At 43.7% G+C, this 20,672-nt stretch overlaps 1 protein-coding gene across 1 annotated transcript in view; it reads left to right on the forward strand.

The window, feature by feature from the left end:
• Window positions 1–20,672, forward strand: part of MIMS2 (mitochondrial inner membrane scaffold 2) — a 103,524-nt gene that overhangs the window by 45,705 nt on the left and 37,147 nt on the right. The window contains exon 2 of the mRNA XM_085619264.1: window positions 15,361–15,533. Within this exon, the coding sequence (XP_085475390.1) occupies window positions 15,361–15,533 (173 nt within the window). The remainder of the gene's footprint in view (window positions 1–15,360; window positions 15,534–20,672) is intronic.

Genomic DNA, 20,672 nt, shown 5'->3' on the forward strand with positions numbered 1-20,672 from the left:
GCTTCCACATAGGTCTACAAGCAAAGATACCATGCTTGAGATAGCTATTGAACTAATTTCTATTGAAATAACTCTTAGTGAAGACTGTCCCTGGAGGCTTGGAGAAGCTATGGGGGAGGTTCGCGACAAGGTTGTGGGGAGATGCCAGCCTGTGGTAGCGTTTTGGGCGATGCATTCCATCTGACGGCAAAAGACTGTTCAGTAAGGGATTACGACAAGGAAGCTACTCATAGTACTCTAGGAGCTGCGAATGGGGTTACAGTGGCAGATCAACCCCTGTGCTTGTTTGGCATCCCAGAGTCCAGACATTGTTCACTCCTCCCTGGAACCCACTGCCAAACCTAAAAGGCCTAACACCAGAATGCTCCGACCACCCCAACAGCCGAAACAAAGAGCTGGTAGGGGAAATATGGGTGATGTAGAGTTTTAAACCTCAATGAGATTTATGGGAAATTTGCTGAAATCCTGTAAGCGTGTCTTACTCCAATTAAGGAGGTTTGGCTGCTATGGAAGCCCAAATGATGAATCTTAATTGAGGCCAAATGTCTGTAAATGCTTCCAACACGGGTCTAGCAGGACACACCTGCAGATGTTAACCTTGTGGGTCACTTATGGTGGAGTCCAGTATGGTAGCCACCTTGCTACAAAAGGAGAGGACCACTCCTGTTATTCAGGCAGGAACGAAAAGTGGGAATGGTGTGAGGAATGCCAAGGCAGGACGTGGGGGGTGGCTCCGGCCATGGGCCTCTTTACTATCAACAAAAGGTACACTGAGGGGGATGGACACTGTGGCGGAAGCAAATAGTGGAGCGGATGCAGTTCCCAGCACTATGACACTGTCTTCCTCCAGAGGTGTGTCCGTTTGTGCTGGTTCTGGCGGAAGTTCCACCATTAAAGCTCACCAACCCAGAGTCTGGGAAACAGACTCATAACAAAGTCAGAGAGAAGTGAGATCCTAACAGTTCATAGTGTCGGTTGGATTGGTGCAGCACAAAAGACTATCCGAGGAGATTGCCTGGTAGTGAATTTTCAACACCGAACAGTAGTGATAAGGCTGTTAAGGTATCATGAGATGAGGTCATTATTTCCCACTGGAATATCTGCTGTGCCTTTGGGCTATTTTTATAAGCCATCCTCCCAGCCATCATTTGCATACCTTCCTAATTCCGGTCATCAGCTGAGACACACTATGTCAGTTAACAGCTGGTTTGCACCTCTTTCTGGCCTCAATGAAATTGATTGACTGTGCGTATCCAGGCCCCAAGCGAGTAATTGCCCTGCTGCTGAGTGGGTGGTTGAATCAGCCCCATCTAACTCTAACGAGGAGACTGTTAGCTCACCTATCACAATGTTGGACTGTGTTGAATGTCCATCTAACCCTGTGATCCCCAACTCTAATGAATGTAATGTATCAATCACGCCTATTAGTCTGGAAATTTCAGATTGCCCTACCCAACACTGGCACTTAATGGTTATGATATTGGGGGAGAATGTTGATTTGTGACTTGGAATGTGTGTGGACTTCGAAGCAAACTGAACTTCCCAGATTGGTGTTGTATCATTTTAGATTGCAGTGCACTTTGTATTCAGAAGACCCGGTGCATGGAACCTATCCACGTTGAAGGGTTTACAGCTTTCTTCCTGGGAGCTATACCATCTAATATAGGGCGGGTCAAAGGGGAGGCTGCAGATCCTGGCCGCCAATTTGCTATCTGTCACCACCAGAAGTGTTGCAACTGACCTATCCTGTGCACAACTACTGTGGTTATCATTTAAAAGTGGGACTGAATTGTGGGTGATTAATTTCTACAATTACATTTTTGATTCATCTCATAGCTCCAGTGTGTATGCCTTAGATGCAGTTCTGAAGGAGGTTTTGCAGACGATTCACTCTAAGTACAGAATTCTTTGGTTGGGTGATTTTAATACCCATAAGTGTCCTCTACTGGCAAGACGGGTTTGTGGCAAAATTATTGCCATGGGGACTGGAACTCCGCACTTTCACCACAATGACTATTGGGAAGTTTTCAGTTCCCTGATCTTTAAGTATGATCTTATGCTCTTGGAAAGCAGCTGTGTGGGAACCAGCATACCAATCCCTACATTTATTGGTAGAGACGCTCATTCCTCCATTGATCACTTTTGATATCTGCTATTGATAAGGATTTGGTTCGCTCTGTTAATATTTCCCAGACAGCAGTGAGTGACCATAACCCCTTAAAATGTAATTCTCTTTTATGGCTCTTGATGCCATCTAATGACGTCCAGATTAAATAGGCAGGGATTGACCCAAGTAAAGTACTATGAGAATTGTTAATTTTAGAGTCTGACAAATTCAGCTATTGTCTAGAAGAGGAGGTAGATCATGTTGGGATTTTGAATTCCTTTGGGAAGATCACTGGAGTGCTGAAATCATTGCTTACAAGATCTATTAAATCTGGTAGGGCAGAAAAACGGGGGTGGTTTGACCATTCATGTACCCAGGCATCAAAACTTCTAAGGGAGGATCTCCATGGTTCTCCTAGGAATAGGTCAGCTATCAGAAACCTACACAAGAATTTTGAGCAGGTACTTGCAGGCAGGAAGAGATCACTGCAAGAGGACGCTTAGACTAATCCGGCCCAGGCCTCTGAGACCAAGGATTCAGCTTGATTTTGGAGCACAATAAATGCCCTTTCTAGGTCGAGCTTTAGCAGGTGCGCGCATGCGCTGCTCCCTCTGCGAGGCATGCAGTAGTAGAGTATGGGAGACTGAGCTGCGCTCACTCTCCGCCCATATTTTTCATTGGCTTCTGTCTTTGTCCTTCATAAATTCGTGATTATGAGACTTGTTAGTCCCACTTTATTATGGCCATGTCGTGATTTGTACCCTCCCATGGCTATTTGCCCCTTTACTTCGAGTATTACACTGTACAGTATGTGTTATTTAGAGCACTATTTTTTTCTGTGCCTTCTCATCCCCTCCCCGCCCCACTCCAGTTGTCCGTGCCTTCTCGCCCCCCTCCCGCCTGCACTCCCGTTGCCTGTGCCTTCTTCCCCCACACTCCCATTCTCCATGCCTTCTCGCACCCCCCGCCTGCACTCCCGTTTGTAATGCAGTAGGTCTTGTGTAATGCAAGTCCTATTGCATTGCAAATGCTTCTTGTATATGAGGTGAATACAGGTAGGAGGTCAAAGTGATTTCTTTTGTACCTGCAGATGCAGCCGGTGAAAGCTGCTGCGGAATGTGGCCAGCTCGTGATTACCGGTTTGGCGCGAGCTGTGGTGCTGGCTGCGTGGAATGTGCGGCGCTATGACAGCTATTCTAAGACTGCAGAAAGTGGAAGTGCGTTGTGTAGTTTTTCAGGCCATGGCCTCTGTGAGCTCATTCTGAGAGTGTCTGAGAGGGCATGGGGAGGAAATGACGAGAGGGGGGGAAGACAGTCTCGCCTCTGTTCTGTGTGTGCTGCCCAGAGGTCTTACCCATAATTCACTGTCGTGTAAAGAGGCTCTGGGTCCCTGGCTGTCCCTCGTCACCAAACACCCATTTTTTGTACCGACTTCTGGTTGTCCGGACCCTTGTTTATCCAGCACCACTGTCTTGAGACATCCCTGGCAATAAGTGGCACCTTGATACCAGCCCCACCTGGCAGGCCATTGCAAGAGACCCGGCGTATCTTTTGCAAGGGGAGTGTTAGGTACATTTCGGCACCGGAAGTAGCCAGCTGGACATAGGCAAGGAGGGCCTTAAACATGACCACAAATGGGTGTTCTTTAACCCAGCAGAACATTACCAAAGGAAGGGACGCACATTAAACGATATGAGAAGAAGCCAAAGTCGCCTGCAGGAGGCTCCAAAATCGAAGGACCAGTTTAAGATTGCAAGGAGGGGAAGGCAGTCGCAGGTGTACCTTTTTTTTCTTTTTGTTACTTGCAAAGTGTTTCATCTTTCCCCACTTCCTCTTTGCTGTTTCATTGTGAGCTAAAAGAGAACTAGCATCCTAACTTGGCCAAGGACGTGGAGCCTGTTCTGTTAATAAGTACAGCCAAGTCACGCACGTTCAGCCACATAGAGAGAACGCATGCACTGGATTTACTTCCTTAAAGGCTTCTTCTTTCAAAGTTGGTGAAACAGCATGTCCTTTGTTTTTGTTCATGACTAAAGAAGCCACAATGTACATTTTAAACCCTTGTAGAGAAACTCTGTAAATGTAGCTTATTTTAAGCCGTGAAAAAATCCACTTGTCTGTTGTGCGCCTCTAATATGATTTCCCATATTGTTAACAACATGGTCCCTCCTTCAATGATTACAAATAAGATTCTGGTTTACAGATTACACACTTTTTTGTATATAAAGGTGCCCGCCTCTTGATCTTTTATTTGTGCCTTAAAGTGCCCTAAAAATGGGGTTTGGCACTTTTTGTTTAGGTTTATTTCTTGCTCCTTTAGCAACTCTGCAGTACTTTCGTATAGTGAATAATGTTGGCGTGTCTCTGGGTGGATATTCCTGAAGAATAAAGTGTTGGATTTACCTCAGAATCGTAATAGAAGTGCTAAGATGGAGGCATTTGTCCACACCTCCTATCCCATTAACTCAGCATTCTTCTGTTGTCAATACTGCTGAATGTGTTGTTGAGGAGACACACACGTAGTTTTTGTCTATGGAGTATTAGCATGCTTCCTTTTTAGGCCTCGCCTAGCGTTGCAGCGCATGCGCTGCTCGCTCTGTGAGATCTATTGTAATCGAGGCAATTTTGAAAGTAGAGTGGAAGCTCCGCCCATGATTCTTATTGACTGCCGTCATCCTTTATGCTCAACGCAAGCGTCCGATTGAAAATTAGGCTTATTTTGTCCCGCCCTGTATCCTTTAGGCCCCCACCCACCCGGACTGGATCTTTTGCTCGTGCACAGCATCTCTTAATTATCCGCTGAGCACTCATTTACTCGGCAGCTCGGATGTCAAAAAGGGGAGAGCGAGTGCCAGGCGGAAGCCGGTATGATGCTGAGAAGTTCCTGTGACCTGCAATGGACATCGACTGCAGCGCGATGCATCTCATTAGACTGATTTCTAGTGCCCCCTTCCCCCAAAACACGAGATGTGAAATTAACTTGATATTAAGTGTTGGTTGCCTGGTCTTTTGTTATTTCAATGTTGTTCAGTGTGGGCGCACCCCTTAGTTGAGTACTTAGTTCATTGCCACACTGGTGCTACACTATATGATGATTTGCTTCTCGCCGCTATATACTACTCTAACCAACCCTGCATAGATTGGCAAAAGATAGTATCAATTTGCCTACCCCAAGCAGAATAAAGCTTGCTCTGTGGGGCACACAGCAGCAGTGCAGGCGCCCTCTGGAGCAGCCTATGGTAAAGAGGTCTGTAGAGTGAAGCCTGGTGCAGCACAAGGACAGGGGCTGAAAGTCGCAGATTTGGGAATTCACAGGTGTAGCTCACAAACCCCCGTTTCGTTTTTATCATTTCAGGAGGTAGTCTGCTTTGGAAGTACAGTTTTGTGTGATGGGACTTGTTTAAGGGGAGGCTGAGGCTTTTAAAAGCAACCTTACTTCTTCCAGCATGGGTGGTGGGTTTGGCAGGCACAGGGTGGGGCTGAGAATCCTACTGTAAAGCCAGAACCGAGGTTAAGTAGTGTTTAGTGCACAGTAGTAGGCAGTGAGTGACGACCTAAAGGCACTTAGTGGGCCTCTGTTGCCCTCGATTATACAGCCCCCCCCCCCCCCCAGACACAGCCCTTAAGCTGACGACGCACTACTAATACCACTGCTTTCCGGTATTCTGAACTGTACATTGGTGACTGGTTGTGCCAGCCGTCAAATTAATGCTGTACCTACTCCAGCAGCCAGTTGGCATTCAACACATCTCGGGATGTTTATCCTTTATTTGTGTGGGTGTTTATAGCGCACAGCATGCTAGGGTGACACCAGAGTCCGTTGCAGGAAGAGACCAGACATAAAATGTATGACATAGTACCATTCCTGGCACATACGTGTTGTAAATGTACAATATGTGCGCGGCAGAGGATAAGTACATCTTATCAAAAGGTTCTTGAATCGTGTGTTCACAAGATACTGTTTTTGATGCGCCAAGTCCTTTTAAGCCACATCTTTACCTAGAATACGACGTGTGCCTGCTGTGCTCCAATCAGGTAATATGGAAACATTCTAGTTTATAGTATGAGAACTGGAGTCCGAATACGATATTTGACGCTTTTCATTGTGGTGAGGCGGAGTTCCGAGTTTGATGTTATTCCATCTTTGGTGAGAAGAGCCGTTGCCATCACATTGTATGGAGGGGTAATAACGCTGCTGTACTCCCCCCCCCCCCCCCCCCCCCCCCTACAGCAGTACAACCAGTACCTAACTGCCTCGAAGTCTGTTTTCTCGATGCGTAACATAGTGCTCTAAAGTGCCCACGAGGGGGTTATTTTCCATCAGCATCCTAAACCAGCACTCGCAGTCTGCACTTGCCCCATGTGTCCTTTTAGCAGGGTCTGACTGGAGCAGAAAGTAGGTCCGGGCACCAAAAAGTGTCATAATTTGTCAATTAAATATAAAAGAAAAGTGGCCCATGTTTTTTCAAATTGAGTCAGTTTTATGTAAAGCGACACTGTATATATGTTTTGCAAGGTATGGAAGATTGCATGGATTTGAGCTTGCCGAATGCAACGTTTATAATAATATCAGGGAAAATACATGAAAAGAGGCCGCTGTAAGGTGACTATATATATATATATATATATATATATATATATATATATACATGCCATGTGCTTAAGCAGCAAAACCTGTGCATGAAATAACTAAGTGTAACTTGTTATTGGTTTGATTGGGACACGTGACCTGTCCTGGTATGGCATGAACCTAGCTACACGCAACACAGCATGTGCATAATGCTTAGTATCCCCTCCTCCATTGCCACCCTTAAAGTTGAGAAGATGCTTTGTGTACCTCACCTCTGTATGCTGCAAAAGAGAGAGCCAATGCCTATACATTTAGCATGCAAGCAGCATGCTTCTCGAGACGTTTATGAATGTATTTGTGTAATAGCATGAAGACGGTATACTGCTGGTTTCCAACAATCTTCACCATCATTGTACATCTTTAGTATGCATTTATATATTTGAACCTTGTATGGATTTTTTAGATTGGCTCATCCAGTTAGAAAGCTTAAAAAGATGGCACTGCTGATTTTCCTCTATTTTAATTCAGTGAGAGCACGAAGCAGGGTCATGTGGAAGGCAGGGAGGCTGATCTGTTTGCCCGTGTATTGGAACTGGTGCGATTTGCCTTCCTGCACACATGCTGTTGGTGTTGACAGCAGTTAATTTCCCTTCCCTTTCATTATGCACATGGACTTTTTGCTTGGGCCATAATTGCGGATGGGCAGTTACTGGTGGCTAATGCACTTTGAAGAGGACCTTAACCGTTGTTGAGAATCTGACCAGGTGCAATAAGGCTTAAATAAGTACAGCATTATATTCTTTCATTGTTCCTTGATTTTGACCCTTGCTGTGAACACTGTATTTTTTGAGTTTGCATTCATTTTGACCATTGTTGTATATGTTGCTTCACGTTTATTGTCCTGAACACATCCAGCAAACCCCACAAGATGATGGATGGAGTGCTAAACTTTTCAAACACTCACCCATAGTCAAGAGATCTGGGTTAAATCCATTGTTCCTGGGACTGGTTTCGGGTATCACCCCATATCGTATATAGAGCCACATGACCATGGCTGGTCAAATCATTGGTTCATAACCACTGTTAAAGGGTTTTCTGAACAATTCGAGGTGCTCTGCAGGTGCGCTTCCATGCACCACTGTCAATCTTGTTGAGTCATGAAGACAGGTGTAATGATATGAAACATCAGTGAGCATAAAATAAGGTCACTGTGACCGATATTGTCACCAAAACTGGTGACTGAAGGGTTCATGTTGGTTAGTTGGCAATGTCTCCCATAACACATTATTGCCTTTTAACTGCACTCTCTGGGAATGCTGTCCCCAAATATTAACGACTTGTCTTTTTAGGTCGAGCCTGGGCAGCGTATGTGCTGCTCTGCGAGGCTTGCTGTATTGGAGTATGGACTTCAAGCTCCGCACACTCTCCACCTATATTTGTCATTGGCTTGTGTCATTGTCCTTTGTAAATGTTGGCTTTTGATTCGTTAATAAGCTTGTAAGTCCCTCCTTAGTACCGACTTGTCTTCATTTGTAACCTCCAGTGAGGACTGGCCCTTTTACATCTATTGTTACACGGTATGTCTTATTTAGTCTGTAAGCACTATTTTCTTTAATGAGTTTCTCCTACTGCACTCACTATATGCTTTCCTGCAACATTGAGCGCGCCATGCGCGCTTTCTCTTTCCAAGCAGCCCGGGACAATGGCGGCCGCTTCTTTTAAATGAAATGGGTCTTGCATTTACAAAAGTTGAGCTATTGGCATTGTACACGACAATGCCTTTTATTTATGTGTTAATTTTCAAAACCGATAAAAGGCATTGTCATTTACAATGTCAATAGCTTAAACTCTTGCAAATGCGAGACCTATTGCATTGCAAATGCTTGTTGCAATAGTATACACTATTTATTTGCACAGAGAGCTAAACTGTCATTTGTTTGTTTAGTTGCGAAGAAAAAAGACGTGGCATAGCCGCGATGCCATGGGGCATAATGCAAGCAAAGACTATGAACCCTCATCTCCTTGTTTGCTATATTTGGTATGCAAGTGATTAGCTAGGTATCAGTAAACAAGGAGGTGGCCACCTTATTAGACCACAGACCAGATCATACCAGGGCTAGCTGCATCCTCCGTTCCTTTCACAGACATATTCTCCTAACAGACCATGGCTAAGACATTAGGTGAGGCTCTCCAAGGCGCGCACCATAATGAAACGTGCACATGTAGTTAAAGTAAGACAGGTAGGCTTCACTGCGCTAACGGAGGCAGGCACATGCAGACAATACACATACGTTCTCCATACATCTCGGAATCCATGTATGCAAACAGCAAATATAAATCGCACACCTGCACTTTTGCATGGGTGCCAGTTGACCACATACCACTTGTCATGCCTACACTTAGTCTAGTCATATCAATGGGGCTCATAACATGCTTTGGTGCTTGATGTTAACAGCAAGTCAACAAGTCCCAGAACGCGAAGTTATGTTGACAAATAAAAACTGAGCAGCCTGACTGTGTCACATATGACTTGGTGTTACCTCGACGATAGGCCTACACAAAGATTTATAACGGATAGGACAGATGAAAAATCTACATTTGGTGTTTTGATTGTGACGTTTTGACTTGCCTTTTGTACTGCTGCTTTCAAGGGAATACCGGAGTGTTCGCAATTTGCAACGGAAAAAATTGACTTTTAACCCCTTCGCTGCGGCGGAAATTCCGCCGCAGCGCTGGGGGGCACGGGGGGGCAGCGCGGTGGCGCGTTGCTCATGACGGAGCCACTCCGTCATGAGCCACGGTTGGGCTGTGCTCATGACGGAGTGGTTTCGTCATGACTCCGCCCACAGCGCTAATCGCCCGCACAGGCGGGGAATTAGCGCCGCGTGGGCGGCGCGGCCGCCAACGGCCGCAGCATGACGGAACCACTCCGTCATGAGCACACGGCAACCGTGGCTCATGACGGCGTGGTTCCGTCATAAGCACGGAAGAGTTAAAATTCTTTAATTATTCCGGGTCATCAAACGTTTGGAAAATCATGCGTTTGGCTTACGTTTTAAAGCAGACACTGGTCCTCTGCATGACCTCTTTGTAATGGGATTTTTTTCTTCTGTGAATGCTCTTTCTTAAAGATGCTCTTTCATTCTAACAAATCAATGAAAATAACAGCTCTTTCATTCTAACAAATCAATGAAAATAACAATCTTCCCAGCTTGCGACAAGGCAATCTACATCTTATTAAAGACAAAGAGGCAGAAACCATACGGCACATTGCTTTACTTGCATAGTCCCATCAGCAATCTACATCAACTGTGAGGCATTACCAGGTCGTTGTCTGCACCTACCTGGAGGAAAAACAGCCTTTTAGGTCGAGCCTAGACAGTGCATGTGCTGTCAGAATGACCTGTAGTAAGGGAAAAGGACTTGATAATGACATATTCCTCCTGCCTTCCCATTGGTTCAATCCATCAGTTGCTCTTCTTTGCTGCTTGCTAAATGGTTAAAAGCAAAACGCACAAGATGATGGACGGAATGTTACAGATTGGCAAAACATTCACCCCCAGTCACAGATCTGGGTTTAATCCATCGTTATTTGCATATGGCTGGGTTCAAACTGAAACTGCATGGTGAGCAAAAAAATGATGGGTTTAGGCCCAGATCTCTGTACTGGGGTGAATGTATGACATTGTTCTGCATTCTGTCCAACTGTTGTTTTTGCATTTGTCACCCCGAGTGGGAAGGGTATGCCCAGACGTGGGTCCCGTGCTCTCCATGCCACTGGAATCAAGCTATCCTGGCTGAAGAGGGGTGAAACCCCGAAACAGGTCCTAGGATGCTTGTTTCCAGTCCAGGGAGGATCTGGCTTGGCAGTTTGGGCTGGACTGTACCTATGAGGCACAGGGTCAAGACTGATTTGCATATGGCTGGGTTCAAACTGGAACGGCATGGTGAGCAAAAAAACGATGGATTAAGTCCCAGATCTCTGTACTGGGGTGAATGTATGACATTGTTCTGCATTCTGTCCATCAACTGTTGTTTTTGCATTTGCTAAATGGTTAAAGCGGCGATACCTCACTTCTGTTTTTCTAAGAGCAGCACCGACCAACTACAGTTACCCTCCACTTTCATTTTTACTCTCTTGTTCCGGAGTACTCTTTTTCCTGTTTCCGGAGCATCATTACTTCAGCTGCAGGCACTTTGCTTTTTGCCCGTCAAGTAAGTGAAATCTTCACCACTCTCTACGTTTCTGCGCTGCTCTCCACTCACATGTATCCGTGTAAAGAATATGCCTCTGCTGAAAATGGCTCCTCTTTCACTCCGAAATAAAAATATGCAGAACCGTAATAAATCCACGGCATTACCTCCTCAAACGTTCTTTACTGTAGTTTTGTTTTCTTGCAATACAACGTACTCGTTAAACAGAAGACGTTCGGGTTAAAACAAACACATTGACACTTCCCGGCGCAGTTTCAAGGTGGCGACCATCTTGAACGAGTAGTTAAGTCTTATTGCTGTCATGGTTTTGCAGAAGAAAACGTCCAACCGCAAACAGGAGCAGGCAATTCATTCAGACACGGATATGTCCGCGCCATCTCAACACTGGTGGTATATAGCTAAACAAAGCAGCTTCTACCCAGCCACAGACTCTTACGAAAGATCCCCTTCCAGGCTGAGTCTTCAAGGTAAAGATTCTAGCAGGATGCTGCACTGCCGAGACTCGAACCGGGATCCCCAGCGCTCGAGTCAGCATCTCTGGCCGCTGCGCCACATTGAGTTGTCAGGTCTATGAATGGTAATTGCCGGCAGTTCGAGATCAACAGCAGAATAAGAAGCAGGAACAGGATCTGGTTTTCGGCTGACTCTTAAACTCACCTTGTGTCCGCTCAGTGGACACGCTGCAGCACCAGGCCAGTAGTGCACTATAGATCGGGCTGACACGGGTTGATCCTGGGCAGGTCCCAGAGTCTGAGGAATCGGCACAGAACGAATCAGATACCCTCTGTATTATCAGACATTGCAAGAAAAAAACCAGCTGCAATGACATTCGTTTCGTTATCACTAGTGCGCCTGCCATCACATTTCAGACGTCCGAGGATCATTCCCATATGGTAGACAATTCACCGTACAAGGGAGTATCAACTAAGTCTTGGGTCCCATACACATCACTTTAGAGGAGGTCTTTCTTGCCATAATTACGAGTGCTGAAGGGAAAGCACCAGGGTCAGATGTGGTCCCTGTAGATGCTTTTAAATCTGAGCTGGAACTGTGAGGTCCCATTTTGACTTGTACTCAATGCAGCTGTTGGGGGCTTGATTCCCCCTTCCTGGGCTATTTCAACTATAATTCTCATTTTTAAACAGGGGAACAAATATGACCTGAAATGTTATCGGCCTATTTTCCTCATGGATTCTTCTTCTAAACTGATAGAAAAAGTCCTTCTGCAAAGACTAGAGTACTGGGCTGAAAATAATTCCATCATATCTTGGACACCGTATGGGTTTAGAGGACGGGGGACTGTAGAGCAACGTGTAAATATTGAATTGCTTATAGGGAAGTACACTAAAGCTAAAACAGTCTCTTCATTTATGCTTTGAGGACCTAAGCAGCGCCTTTGATCTGGTGGACCACTCGATACTCTGGTCTACTTTGATCTCCCTGGATGCCCTGAAGAATATTATTAGCTTCCTTACAAGCATATATGTAAACCTGCTGGCTGTGGTGTGGTATGGCCCCAATGGGTAATGTTTGTCTGTTTAAGGTCAAGAGAGGTATCAGACAGGGGTGCGTACTGGTGCCTTTCTTGTTTTCAATCTTCATTAATGGGGTGGATGACACCCTGCAGACTTTTCAGGCCGATGCACGTATTGTCAATGGCAGCTCGGTGCCAATACTATTGTATGCCGACGACGCTATCCTGTTATCCAGGACACCGGCCGGCTTACAAAGATTAATGGACTTTTGGGGTATTTCATGGCATCTAGGCGAATGAAAATTAGCAAGGAAAAAACATTCATGATGGTGTGCAGGGAAAAGGTGCAGAAGTGCAGGACCTTTTTATATTGAGTGTTTCCCAATTCCAAGTGTAAATTCCTTTTGTTATCTAGGTATTTTCTTTTCTAACACTTTATCATGGGCACAGCATGTTTCAAATACTCAGTTGAAATGGAGTCGAATATGTTGGGAGTACCGTAAAATCGGTAATCAGCCACTTAAGGAGATGGTCGAAATATAAAAAGCGAGAGGTGTATCAGCTGCTATCTATGGGTGAGGGCTATGGGTTTATACACCCAGATAAATCCCTTTAGACAGAGGAGACTTGTTTCTTCAAACGTTTGTTGTGTGTACCTAGATCTGCATTATCTTTTATAGCTCATAAGGAAACAGGCTTGCGCTATCTGGAGGACATTCTAGCTTTAAAACCCTTATTATTATGGCAGTCTATATGGACAAAAACCGAAACCAGTTTTACAAAGTCTATCATTTTAGACTGCATCGTATTAGACTGTACTCTTACGAGTCCCTGTTTGTCTTGTATAAATAATTATTTTAGTCTATTTGATCTACCTGTTTCAAGTGACCTCAAAAGTATCCTTTCTATTGAGAAGAGTGTTCTAAGGGCCTCCTTTATGAATTCTAGACTGGAGCAAAAAATGTGTGACAAATCCAGGAAGCAAACAGTTAAGACATTAATCTAATGATTTGCCAGACTGCTACCAATCACACCTGGCCTGGGTAACCAATCGCCAGCACCATTTTGTCCTAACCAGACTGCGGCTGAGCACCGTTCATTACTTGGTTGCCTTTCCTGATATGAATAAATGTCCTTCATGTAATACCCCCTCTGCCTGTGATGGTGTATCGATGCAAAGCACGCAGCACTTATCTTATTTTGTGCTGTTCATGCTGGTTTGAGTAGACGTTACTTAAAACCAATTTTTATTGCATAAAATATCAGGGATTTTAAAACCGCTGAGCGCCGTATATATTCGCACTTGGTTATCCTTTTGTATGTTTTAGTATTGCAATTTAGATTGGTGGTTGATAGTGGATCTTTGCTAGTGTTGGGCCCCTTTTGCACCCTAAGGTGCTGAAGTTAGGATGGTCTGGAGTTGGTCGCTTGGGCATAGAATTAGAGGTTGATCTTCCGGTTCCTAGTAGTGGTATTGGTGGTAAGGAACATTTTGACCAATTTAGTACTAATCTTTTACAAGACCTGTGTTTTTATGGCTGGTGATTTGTGCTGGAGATGTCAAAGCGCTTCATTGATACAGGTACACTGTTAATTGCCTTAAACTTTTCTGAGGAGGTGGTGATGACAGGGAGGGGGTTTTAGTGCTAACGTTAGGCCATTGGGTAGTGACATAGGCTAGCTCTTCCAAGCCTTTGTTTAAATACCCCTCACACACCAAAAGGGCCCTTGGTGTCATGCTTCATCATAGGGGTCTTCCCGCCCCGCTGCGGGACGGGGTGTGCTACAACCTCCGACTACGTGGGAGCACTGTTTTTGTAAAAGACTGTGTCATGTAGGGAAGTGAGTGGAAGGGTCAGGAGTGAATGCGAAGTTAAAATTAAAAAATACCTGGCTCATTGGACTAAAAACAACTTAAATATTCCTTTGATCTGGTATTATTAAAAATGGGGGGAAAAGAGCGATATTTATAAGGAACAAGCCGCGGGGAGTCCAGACATAGTGAGGCAGTGTCCTTGGAGTAAGTGTGACTATAGGCACCCTTCCCACCCCGTTAAAAGGCTCATGGGGCATCATCTCTTTAGGAATCAAATCATACAATAGTATACCTATTTAGGTATTCTATACAATGCATGGTCATTTGGCATGCTCTTCACATAGTAATCGCTACATGTATTCACACTACTTATAAGATACCTTATAAATATCGCTCCGTATTACGCAGTGAGTGTAGAAGGGATCCTTTTGGTCCTGAAGAAGAAGCCAGGGCAGGGTTTCGAAACATGTTGACAGACATAGGAGGAACAGCTCATTGAGGCAATACACCTCTTTTTCCCCATTTTTAATAATACCAGGTCAAAGGAATATTTAAAAAGAATTTAGTCCAACGAACCAGGTATTTTTTAATTTTAACTTCTCATTCACTCCTGACCCATCCACTCATTTCCCTACACGACACATAGTCTTTTACAAAAACAGTGCTCCCGCGTAGTCGTAGGTTGTAGCACACCCCACCCTGCAGCGGAGCGGGAAGACCCCTATGATGAAGCATGACACCAAGGGCCCTTTTGGTGTGTGAGGGGTATTTAAACAAAGACTATGCGTTTCTCTACCACTGTAGGAAACATACGTAATCTGGAAGTACAGAGCTATTTACATCAATCTGTGGGTGGTTCTTTTTTGCTTTATATATATTGACTTGAGGAGGATGTATCCACCTCCGCCCGCTCCTGTGAGCAGGACCTCTTCACTCCCTCCTTTGTTTTTTTGATAGCTCCTCCAAGCACCAAGAAACTAATTGAGGGGAACAAACACTGGAAAATATAATCTGACATAAAGTGACCTGACTACACAATAGTATGTATGTAGCACGAATATAAATGCTGCATGTCTTTTATCACTTGAAATCTAATCTAGCTCTTTGTACCTGAATTCTGTGAAGAAGTACTAATTATTAATCTGAGTATTTCACCAAATTTTATTTATTTCTCCTAGGAAACCAGGGCATCCTCTGAAAAAGAAACCACGGAACCAGTACAAGATGAAAAGAAGCTCAACAAGTCCCAGCAACTTAAAACTGTTTTTAAGGAGTATGGAGCCGTGGGAGTTTCCTTTCATGTTGGAATTTCATTAATATCCTTGGGAATGTTTTACGCAATCGTTTCAAGGTAAGCATCAATGGTGCATCTTTATTAGTTTAGTTATGCACGCCTTGTGACCTCTTCATATCATTTTGTATTTTTTAGCACTATTTGTGCTGGCATTTAAAGACCAGATTTCTATTCTTAGACGCAACATTACAAGTCAGACTACATTTGCTAAAAAGCATAGGTAGTTATGCAGGGCTCAGTACCCTTCTCTTAAAGGGATGGGGGCTGCCACCTCTTTTTAAATGTGGAAAGGTTCATTTTAAAAAATAGGTGCTTTTCATCATAGAATATATACACTCTCAAAAAGTGATCTAAGCCCTGAATGTTGACATTTTGAGTCAGATCACTGCATAGCAAGGGGGCTGCTTTGTCGCTATTCATTACTGGAGAGCCTTAGGAAATGTAATACATGGCAACCTGGCCTTCAATCATGGTTTGAAGAGACACACATTGTCTTGCTGCAGCATGGATGTCCTATCCATGCTGCAGCAAGACATTGTGTGTCTCTTCAAACCATGATTGAAGGCCAGGTTGCCATTTTTAGTTCTGGCTTAAGACCAGACCTTTTTGATTTCAATAAAATATGTATAATATTCTTACATATAGGGACTTACAGCCTCCTCTCTTCATCCATTGGTCTGTTTTGTCATTCGTGTTTGTTTCCACCCATTATAGCATGGGACAGTGGGTTAGGCTGCTTAAGCCACTGGTTAACTTCACTTTGAGTGACTGCATTTTGCTCTTTCACAAGGAGCCCCTCTGCACGTAAGCTGGTTCCTTTCAGTACCATGCTTTTTTTTACCTCTAATTAATTTAATGTTTCCTTCGTGTTTTTAGAGGCTGATGTGATAACAGTGCTTTTGATGTGAACACTTGGGACATTTCCATCTTTATCAGGCCCCATCTCCTGCCAATGTTGTCGTAAAGTTCTTTTGGAGAGTTTTTTTTTTTTTCTGACTGCTGCTATTTCACAAAATATCAAATTTGTTTCTATTTACAACCTGTTAAACATTGTTATCCTCGTTTTACTTCTTTCCTCTCCTTTTTCTTTTTTCTCTTGTCTTTTTTTCTTTCTTTTCTTATTTCTTTCGCTTTATTCTTCTTTTTCTTCCTCCTTTATTTCCTTCTTTTTAGGTCTCGCGACCTGCGTTGCACTGCACAGCAGTGCTCGCGCAGGTCGCGTGACCTTTAGTAGGTGAAAAACGGGGAAATCAAGCTGACCTAGGAATCGCACACGCTCATGCGTGTGCGTTTCCTTTTCAGCTCCCCCATTGGCCTTTGCGTGCGTCTTATTCTAAAAGACTGCACGCAATTGGCCCGAGGTGCGCGCATAGCTCCTCCCATGGCCTATTGGTGTCTATTACGCGCACCAAGCGCGTAATGGATACCAATAGGCCGTGGGAGGAGCTATGATTGTGCCCAGACACAGGCGTGACGTGCGTGACACTTGTTTTTCTTTACTTTTGGTATAAGCGCGGCACCCGCGCTTTACTTTTGATGATATAATTTCTATTCCGTTACTTTTGGTATAATTTCGGCACCCGCGCTTTACTTATAACATCAAAAGTAAAGCACTGGGGCCGCGATTATACCAAAGGTAAAGAAATTGATTTTTTTTTTCTATTTCTTTACTTTTGGTAAATAGCTCGAACTTTCAGTAATGCGAGACTTATTGCATTGCAAATGCTTTACTTTTGGTACAATCACGGCACCCGCGCTTTACTTATAACATTAAAAGTAAAGCAATAAGTCTCGCATTACTGAAAGTTCGAGCTATTGGCTTTGCAAATAATTCTGCAACACCAATAACTCAAACTTTTAGTAATGCAAGACCTATTGCATTGCAAATGCTTGTTTTCTTTGTTTCTTTCCTTCTTTCTCTTTCCTTACTCTCTATCTTTTTGTCTCCTCCTTTCTTTTATTCTTTCTTTATTAATTCTCTTTTTATTCATGCTTGCTATCTTTCCTGTCTACTTGTCTTTCTCTTTCATTCTCTCCTTCTCTCATTCATGCTTGCTATCTTTCTCAAAGGCAATAAGCTTGTATACTATGCCAGACATGACTGATTTACTTTTAGGACTATTTTAGCCAAGACCTTCTGATTTTAATAAATCATTTGTATAACACAGTTACTTATAGGGGTTTTAGCCAGACTTCATCCATTAATCTATGGTTGGTGTCATTCGTATTTTTCTTCCACCCTCTCCAGCATGCATTAAGGGGCAAATCATCATCCCTCTTCAGCGATTGGCTGACTTTACAAGGAGTTATGTCATGCTGCCCTTTCACAAGGAACACATCCACACACATAGTAGCTCCCATCAGTAACAGAGTTCTATGGTAATGTGTGCGTTTTTTTAGATTTAAAAAACTTTTTTGTCTGTAGCACATTTTTATATATTGATTGGGGCCTGGAATTTTCCCAAACAATAAGTTTTTAAAAAAACATGGTAACAAAACAAGAATTGCCAGAAGGCTGGTGGCTAATACCAGACAAATTGGCTTTGCCCATGCATGCTGTCACTAGGTTTTATGAAACAACTTGTTTTCATTAGCGCTTTATTCCGCGATCCAGGCATTTGTAAGTGCTTTATATAAACCCGTATTTTGACCCTATACTTCTATGACACATGTTAGTTGGGTGAAACTTGAATACAAAATAAAAATTGCACCGCTGAAATTGAACCACCCCATCATAAAACCTAGCTGAGTAATAATGGTTCTAATCATTTGATTGTTGTCCTACCAAGAAATGAGGCTTTCTAAGTCACCTTATCTAGAATGCTTTCCTTGCCAAGTCCTTGGAGCGCTCCCACTTTGTGTTCCTACATTGGTAAGCTTTGCGCTGCCGTACTCGAAGTCTCATTTCCCCCAACAACATATTATTGTTCTGGTTATTACTGTGATTTAACTGCAATTCAGGCGCTGTCTCTAACAATTCAGGAATCTGGTTAGCCTATTCTGACTCTGTGGGACAGAGTAATCATGGTTTACTAACTTTAATTTGCATATGTATAATTAATTAGCAGTTCAGTAGGGGGCTGCAAGGTGTTATTTTCACCATTGGAGTGGCTTCGCTCAGCAGAACGACGCATACTGATTTCTCCAAATTTGTATCCAAAATCATTTTGTTAGTATTATATATGCACATGTGCATTATAAATTGTAAAATACGTCACTATTTTGACGGAACTTCTCATAGTTGCACAGTTTTTCATTTGACCTTTGCGAAAGTTCAAAATTGTAGTTATTCCAATTTTACAACATCAGTTAGATTTTAATTATCACACTCCGTTTGTTTGTTCCCTGATTTTGGGGAAAACTGAGACGCCCCTCCGTGACAGCTCAACGTTTGCCAAAATTAGATTTTTGGGTTACAAAAAGTATCAAAGAGGTAAAACAAAGGTGTCCATATAGGGTTGTTGCTTTCCCACAGTGGCTTGCAGCTGGTGAGTGAAAAGGTTCAGAGATCCCTGTGGTGATGAAATGACGCAGAGTGCTTCCCACAAAAGAGTTTATTGAATGGCAAGATAAATGGCAGAAATCCAAAGGCGCTGCAGTCTGCTGCTCTCCCATGTGCCCGCTCACTCATGATTTGGTTATTTAAGTTGGCTTTTTTTGCCAAGGGCTGGTGAGCCGCATAGAGTGGATTTAATGTGCTTCGGGGGACGGATCATATGGACGAATGTTGAAAGTGGGTGAAGTACCAATCCTGCAGAGATGAATGATATGAGAGAAAGTGTATACCATGGTGATCCTGAGAAAGGGTTAACACCTTGACGGTTAAAGAGACCATGGGCAAGTCATTCTTACGCAAATGCAGGTAATGGTTGCCCCCATTGGATAATATTCCACGTAATAGAAGGTACTTTTGTGTACAACGGTGCAACGCACTGAAAGGTCCCTGACTCAAAGCTACTCTAAATACAGGAGTTTGAGCTAGCACCAAAGAGAAAAAATAGAGGTGTGTCTACAGCTTATTTGTGAGAGGAGGCAGTAGCACCACGGATCTGACATCTGGGCGCGAACCTTTAGAAACATTCATAAAAAGTGTGGGGAAAGTGCAGCCCTAAAAAGAGTGCAAATATCGGAACATTGTGGGGTTTTTTCCGCCACAAAACCGCACTGACCATCACAAAGAAAAGAGAACCAGGTTTGAGTCTCGACGCTGGCTCAACATAGTCATCCTTGGCAAATCAGTTGATCTCCCGTGCCTAAAAAAATTCTACTGTGAACTTGTGTAATGTAACTGGTGCTCATGTACTCTGTACCTTCGGATGGGGCCATGATCGCACTATATAAAAATGGCAAACAAAAATAAGTTAATCAATCTGTACTTGGTCCATGCTCCACACAAGGAACTGAAGTGACACAGCACACGCTGTCGAATGAGAAGGTAGCAAAGAGTGATAATGATGCCAACGAATGGTAAGTGGTGGGCGGGCTAGAGGCCCCTTTTTTCGAGATAGGCAAGTGACAGCAAGCGCGCTGTCTGCAGGCCCCACCTAAAAAAATTGCTGAAATATTTCCTCCGTGGCCTGTGACATCTAACGATTCCCATTCACCGGGCCTCAATTCCACTCTCTAAAAATATAAGCAAATCATGTACTCTTTGCTCTTTATTTTTATTGATTTTATTGATTTGAACTGTTTTTTTACTCATTATAGAACAGATTTTCCACTACAGCAGTGCCGAATATTTAGATTTCATATGTAGTTTTTGAACATGTCATCTCTCTAAAGGCTTCCTCACCTTGGGTTAATAATATTCCCTCAGTGCTTGCTTTGTACCTCTGGTATCGGGCAGCCATTTCTAATTATTTGCATAATTTGTTGCACTGAAGCAGGCAGGACGTTGATCTTCAGTGCAACTTTTCTGAGCCTCAGCAATCAGTCACTCTTCTCTCCCTCCCCTTTCTCTCAGTTTCTTTTGTTCAGTTGTATGTTTATTGCCACGGTACTTTGGCAACAGAGGCTGTAGAATTTACTGAGTTCTTCTGGATGCTTAAGTGGTCTAGGGCATGCACCAATCCCAACCTCCACTTCTCTAAAAAGATTGCTGCTTTGGTACAGGCTATCCTAAGTCTGCTTAGAACGCCGAATAGCTGAACAGCCCTTTTGAGGGCTGTTGAAGAATTGAATAGCCACTGCCAGTGA

The sequence above is a fragment of the Triturus cristatus genome, chromosome 7 (genome assembly GCF_964204655.1).
Source record: "Triturus cristatus chromosome 7, aTriCri1.1, whole genome shotgun sequence".
Classification (NCBI taxonomy): Eukaryota; Metazoa; Chordata; class Amphibia; order Caudata; family Salamandridae; genus Triturus; species Triturus cristatus.